A 7,315-nucleotide genomic window follows, 5' to 3' on the forward strand; every position below is an offset into this window, starting at 1 on the left:
AGACCAACCAAGAATAAATATCAAGCTGAAGAGGAAATTTCATGAGATACCTATAAAGTCTAACCAAGAATAAATATATCCGAGCACCATGGATTATACTCAAGGACCAGGTTTCATCTGCAGTCCACCAGGCCCACCACTGATGGATCATGGCCAACAAGAAAAGAAAAAAAATAACATAAAAATCATTTACATGGCACAGTCCTCACATTCCAATTCCTATAACTCGACATTCAAGACAAATAAATAAATATTAAACATAAAAATAAAATAAAAAATAAAAAAACATAAAAAAATAAAAAAATTTGCCCAAATCCAACCAAAACAATTCTCCAAGGCTGTCAATTAGGAACTTCCACTCTAGGATAAGAGTTTGGGGCATGACCCAACCATGATCTGTCCCAACAGACCAACGGTCAGGAAAACTGAACCCCAGGCCCCACTTGAACAAACTGAAAAGTGTGCGTATTAACAGACCAAGCATATTGTCTGTATTTCCTTCACAGAGCAAAGCATGCAGTAATGGATCAAATAAAAGATTAAAAGGCCAAGAAAAAATTCACCACTCTAGCATTTGAAAAAACAAAAAACAAAATAAAATTAAAATTAAAAAATAAAAAATTCCCATGCTCAAAACACATGAACCACAATGTTTTTCGACCACTATCATCTCTAAACAGTCTGAAAAAAAGGCCAAGCCTACCAATCGAAACAAAAAACTCTCCCACAAAGCATCAGTAAACCGAATGCACGCTGCATACCTTCTTCAGTTACTCCTCTTCAGCCATGGTTCCCCTTTCGCTGACATATATACCATCAAGAAACTTCCTGATGTCCTTGTTTTTCACATGACATTTCTGTGCGCATGAATTCAGTTGTAGGGTAAGTATTATGGGCGGATGATAATAAGATGTTGGATGAGAAGAAAATAGAAAAGCAAGAAAATGGCTACCTGGTTTATTAGGGCTGCCGAGCGCGAGACAAGCTCAACATCGTTTCCATCCAATATGAGCTCATCCTTGACCTTCTCAGACCGGACAATACACACGCCATCAAGCATGTCTACCTTCCGTACCTAATGCAAAAGAAAATGTTCCAAGACATCAATAATAACAATGATGATGGTGATAAAGCGATCTGCAGATGTGATGGCCCACTGGTGTGTGGGTGGACCATGCCCAAAGAATCTTCCATATTGGAGGATCCTGGCCATCCTTGGCCCCTTTTTCCATTATGGATTTTATAGTTTTTTTTGGTAAGCAGTCTATCTAGCTATTATTTCCCTCTGAAAATATCATTTAAAGTTTAGGGCCTGCTTGGATGCCACTTACAAATGAGTTCATCTTATTTCAGTAAGGGCGTGTTTGGGCAGTGGGATTAGAAGGGATCAGGTGGGATGGGATTCATCTGGTCCTATGCCAATTCCACTCCGTGTTTGGGAAGAATGGAAAAGCTTGGAATTAGATTAGATGGAATTGCATTGGGTCCTGTGCCAATTTCACTCAATGTTAGCAAGTTGTGTAGGTCCCACCATGATGTGTGGGCTATATCCACACCGTCCACCCATTTTTCGAGATTATTTTAGAGCATGGGCCAAAAAATCAGGTAACTCTAAAGCTCAAGTGGACCCCACCATAGAAAGCAACGGGGATTGAATACTTACCATTGAAAACTTCCTTGGGGCCACATAAGTTTTGGATCTACCTCATTTTTAGGCTCATGCCATAAAATGAGGTTACAAAACAAATGAACGGTTTAGATATAACACGTGTGTTATTCTCAGTAATTTCAAATGATGGTGGGTATATCCATTCAATATACCACCATATTACCAACAAAGCATGGCATTAATCTTATCCCATGGCAATAGGGGACAATCCCTACCATGGGTAATAATTATGTTTTTTGAATCCCATCCCACCTAATCCCTTCTAATCCCACCGCCCAAACATGCCCTAAGAGTACTTATGGATTAGAGATTATAGTTTATATAAATATCTAGTTATCAAAATTATTTTGATCCCTAAAAATCTCTAGTGCATAATAACTTTTAACTAAAATGCGATGAACTCATTTTTAAGAGGTACCCAAACAGGCCTTTAGATTTTTCCATCTCACAGCTCCATGCCTATGAAATGGTGATTTCATCAAATGGTTACTCCACTTTCAGAAGAAAAAGTTCTGGTTTCCCAAACTATACACCCCATCCTACTTTTGTGATGATTACTTCTTAAAGTGTATAAACTATAAATAAGTGGTCACAAATTACGTCAAAAAGGGTATGGCCACTACCATCTACAAAAAACACATGGGACGAATCACCACATGCAAGCAAAAGCTGTCTCCATTTGTAAAAATCAAGGAGCACAAGATACTGCTAGAGAGTAGTGGCTCCTGTTCTGAAGACTTTCTCAAGTCACCAGAGATGCGAGGCTAAGTTTCCGAGATCACATTTCTCATGTCATATTCCAGACATGCACAAATGTAGCACGTTAAACAGACTTGTAGATTGGTCAAACATTTGTGCACACTAATGAATGCACTAGATAAAGACAGTCTTAGAAAAAATGTAATTAGCTTCCCAAAGATTCAGTGAAGTTTTGGCAACCCGTTAAAAGTCTGCTGGTTATGTAATGATCTTTCCAGCTATAGAATCTCACAACGGAAGTGGAAAAGATTGTGTTTACCAACTATGGAGCATATCGAATAATGAAAATTGATTGAGTACATTAGAAAAATCGATCATATGGTACCATGGCGAGTCCGAAGACAGGCATTCGGATGGGTTGGAAGAGGAAGAGTTCTCGCTGTTGACAATCTCCAAAGACTGTCAATGGTGTTAACTAATGTATGCATGATGCTAAGATGGTTGAGATCACCTTTTCATTCACTGCTCTTTCGCTAGGCAAAAACGGAGGAGCTTCTTCAGAGTTCAGAATTTTTGTACTGTCTTGGTTTATCCCAAATAACAAATTCGGTCACTACACCCCACCCAATCACAATCATACAACCTTCAGACCTTGGATCTATTCCTAAACTGAAATTAACCCCTTACAAACGAACCGTACAAACCTAAACCCCTTGATTTACTCCCCAAAAACCAAAACAGCCCCTTCCAACCCAACCATACAAGCTCAAAACCCTAATATGCATTCCCAATTTCAAATCAAACAACCCCTTGCATCTCAGTACTACAAACCTTAATCCCTTGATCTACATTCTGACAATTAAACGCACCCCTTACAATTTCAACCCTAAAACCACATCTCCCAAAGCCTCCATTAGATATTCCAATACACAAATCAGGCCCTTAAAGTTACATTTTCTACAATGTTTCATCAAACATACCTCTGAAGGTAATCAACATGCCGGGCCATATATCTACGATCACAATTGACTGCTGCTTCTTTCCTTTCGAATATGACCATGGTGCTGACCCTTTGATCTATGGCAGCAACCAATCACCCTCGTGCCGCTGATTGAGTGGTCCGTTGTCTGCTTTATATCCTTCATAGAATGATCATACTATCGCTTTGAATCTCAGATCACGTTATCCCCAAATATGCCAACCCTTATGTACCTTGATCTTGAACCCATCAGAACCTTCCAATTCAGCCCCAAACAGTCCCAAATTAGGTTCTCATTTTGTCAACACTCAACCCCCTAAAGTAAATCCTGGAATCAGCCCCTCATTTCCTCAAACAACTTCACCTGGACCAACAACTCTCCAACCCAACTTTCCCCACTGCATTCTTAAAAATTGGAATTTGTTTACACCCATTAGGAGCAGGACTTCCTAGTCCTATGATAGCAAGTGGGGAAAAAGAAAGTATTGACATCTATACAGCAATTGATGCACCAACTAAGGGCTTTTGAGGCACATTGGCAGTGACCTTCCACCCATCTCAACTTGGGAAGAAATAAATGCAAAGATAAGAAACAAATCGAATGTCTTCTGAGAATTTCTTGGCCTGCAGCATGAAAATCTATGCATAAAAGGAGTGTACACTCTGGAAGTATTATGATCTGACAAGGGGATGGGATATGACCTGATGGAAACAGAGGTATCTCAGATTACACAGATTTTTAGTATGGATATTCAGCAAGAAATGGTGGAGCACAGTCCGGAAAATATTGATAAACCTTATAAAGATCATGTTGCAAGTACAAGAATAGCTTAAGAGAATCACCAGACTTTTTTTTTTTGTTTTTGAAGGATGAATCACTAGACTTTTAAGCAGAGAGCCAGTCCTCATCTTATGCTATCATGAGCACATTTGTTTCGCAAACCTCAGCATCACATCCAAGCGTTTGCCATAGTCACCATCATCATAATCTAAGCCTTGTCCAAATTAATTGGAGTCAGCTGCATGAATCATGTTCTGCTTTTGCACCCATCAAGGGCCACACTTCAGGTAGACCATAGGTCATCAAGTCTTTTCTTACTACCTCCATCCATGACCTTTTAAACCTTCCCCTTACCCTTTTAGAGCCTTCAACTTGTACCAACACAAGCCTAACAGACGCAGTTCTCGGTCTCCATTGAAAATAACCAAACCATCTAGTCTACTTCCCCTCACCCTATTACCTATCAGTATTTTAGTACCACTCCTTCCTCATCTTGCCATCTCAACATCATCATTTCAGCTACACTCACCCTTTGAAGATGTCTACAGGAAACAAAACAGCAACCACTGCTGCCATAGCCAATGACCAGCACCGCCACAGTGGAACTCCAAGGTTATACAATGGTCTCAAATAAAGGAAGAACCAACAATGCATGCTTCAACTGTGGAGGCTGAGTCCATTTGTGCCATGTGTCTGACAAAAATCTTCAAATCTGTGAGGAATGGGAGGACGAATTTGAAGATTGTTTATGCATTAATACATTCCACGCACGAGTTCTACTGGACAAGGCTTGGAGATCATCGTAGTGTTTTTTTTTTTTGGAAATATGAAATTTTTATTAAATCAGCAAAAAAAAGAAAAAAAAAAAGAAGAAAAAAAAAGAAGCAGACAGACCAACAGAAAATAAACCAAGAATTTGGTCCACGGGATTAAATGGATGGAACTCAATCACAGGCAGATTATAGTCTTAAAAACACACCTCTAATATATGAGTCATGCTCACCTGCGAGCCTTCTTACATGAGGGCACGTGCGCACCTTTGCACCCGTGTCATCGGGTGCAAAATCCGAACGGTCCATGTGATGCCGCACTCCATGAAACCATCAGGGCCCAACTTTCAGCCTGATCCAAAACACTGGTGGGCCATAACAAAAAGAAGCAAATCAAGGGAAGTAACGGTTTACTTTTTCCATGGCCCACTAAAGTTTTGGATCAGGCTGAAAGTTGGGTCCAAAGGGTTTCATGGGCTGCCAAATCACATGGACTGTTCAGATTTTACACTCACATCACCTATCAAAAAAGTTCTCATGAGAATCGGTGCGAAGCTGAGCATTTCACTATTTATTAGTAACTGGATTTTGTAAAACCTGCATTTGGATCCTAGTAACTGGATTTTGTAAAACCTGCATTTGGATCACAGGATCCGACCCAATCACCCGAGATTACAAGAATCGGAAAATCCTAACCATTCACTGGGAAGCCTGTTTGTTCAAGAAGACAAATGAAGAAAAAGAAGAACTCCAAATGAAAGGTTAAGATCATTGATACTTCGCGAGCCCCACGGAATCAACGGATCAGATCAGCATCAAAATGGGGAAATCGATAATGGAGGATTGGAAGAAGGGATTGAGATACCTTCTTTTCACCGAGAAAGTTACGGATCTCAATGCTCTTGTTTCCGTTGGTGATGCTGGCATTGATAGGGAAATGGGCGTAGACGAATCTCATCTTGTAGCGGTAGCCTTTAGTGACGCCTGTAATGAGATTTTGGACATGGCTGATGGCGGTACGGATGGCAGCCATCGTCTTCCTCGATCCGAACCACGCTTCCACCTTCAGCTTCTTACCGCCTTCGATCAGCTGAAAATCCAGGTTCAAATGCTTGAAGTTCCTGATGAGCTTCCCACGAGGACCCTCCACCTCTATCATCTTAGCTTTCACCTTGATCTTCACTCCATCTGGGACGTCCATCGTCTGTGATGCCAAAATCGTCTTCATGTCTTCTACCCTTTCCCTCTTCAACTGTGAGGCGGAACCTCTTCTGTGAAGCGGGCGGGAGAATTACAAGAGAATGAAACCCTAACTCGGTGGTTTAATATATAAGGGACAGAGAGAAGCAAGTTGGGGCGGGAGCGTATGCGTTACCCTTAACGTGGGACCACCTTTATGATATTTTGTATATCCACGCCGTCCATCCATTTATTCAACCTATTTTAGTTCGTGATATCAAAAATTAAGAATATCTAGATATTAGGTGGACCACATACAGGAAACAGTGGTGATTGAGTTTCTCACCATTAAAAATTATAAAAGGACCATATTAGATTTTCATAATGTTTATTTTCAATCTAACCTGTTGATAATTTAAATAAGACCTGGATGAAGATAATATATAAATATAGGATTGATCCAAAGTTTTCGTGGCCCACAAAAGGTTTTTAATGGTCATTTATCACCTGTTTTTTGGTGGTACGTTCTATCTGATATTTAGATACTTCATGGTTTGGTATGGAAATATAAAATGAAATGATAAAACAGATGGACGGCGTGGATATACAAAATATAAATCAAGATGGCCTCACATGGTTAGGATACACTCGCGCTAAGTTGTTACCCGGTAAACAGTTAATCCGCTCCTTACATCAAGGACGCGGCGGGGATGCAAGGTGGGGCCACCGGGATGGTCTTTTTTTCAAAAAAAAAAAAAGAAATCCACACCGTCCATCCGTTTTTCGAGCTCATTTTTGTATAATAAGACAAAAACGAGCAGGATTAAAAACTCAAGTTAGGCGGAAGAGAAGAAAAGGCGTGGAAAGAAATTACTACCGTTGAAACTTTCCTTGGCTACACCTTGATGTATATATGTCATCCCAACCTTTTAAAAGGTAATTACCATTGGGATGAGGTGAAAACACGAAAAATTGTCGGGCCGTGCAAATGTTTGAACGGTGGTTACTAAATTTCCATTTTTTATTTTTTCTTGCGCGGCTTATTTGAGTTTCGATTCATATTAAATTTTTTGGACTATACTAAAATGATATCACAAAACGGATGGACAAGGTCGATTTCTCACAAACATCACGTATGGACCCACCTTGCATCCCGATGCAGTAACTTTGTGGGCAAAGATTTTGCAAGAAATCCACACTACCCATCAATTTTTCCATATCATTTTAGATTATAAGCC

General features: G+C 40.0%; 1 protein-coding gene across 1 annotated transcript; it reads right to left on the reverse strand.

Moving 5' to 3' along the window:
* Positions 1-314: 314 nt before the first annotated feature.
* On the reverse strand, positions 315-6,201 carry LOC131220993 (large ribosomal subunit protein uL6-like). Its single transcript, XM_058216042.1, has 3 exons — positions 5,764-6,201; positions 953-1,075; positions 315-857 (listed from the first exon to the last, which is right to left on the reverse strand). The coding sequence occupies exons 1-3, from the start codon at positions 6,124-6,126 to the stop codon at positions 771-773; spliced, it is 573 nt and encodes a 190-aa protein (XP_058072025.1). The 5' UTR covers positions 6,127-6,201; the 3' UTR covers positions 315-770.
* Positions 6,202-7,315: the final 1,114 nt, after the last annotated feature.

The sequence above is a fragment of the Magnolia sinica genome, chromosome 12, assembly GCF_029962835.1.
Source record: "Magnolia sinica isolate HGM2019 chromosome 12, MsV1, whole genome shotgun sequence".
NCBI classification, from domain to species: Eukaryota; Viridiplantae; Streptophyta; class Magnoliopsida; order Magnoliales; family Magnoliaceae; genus Magnolia; species Magnolia sinica.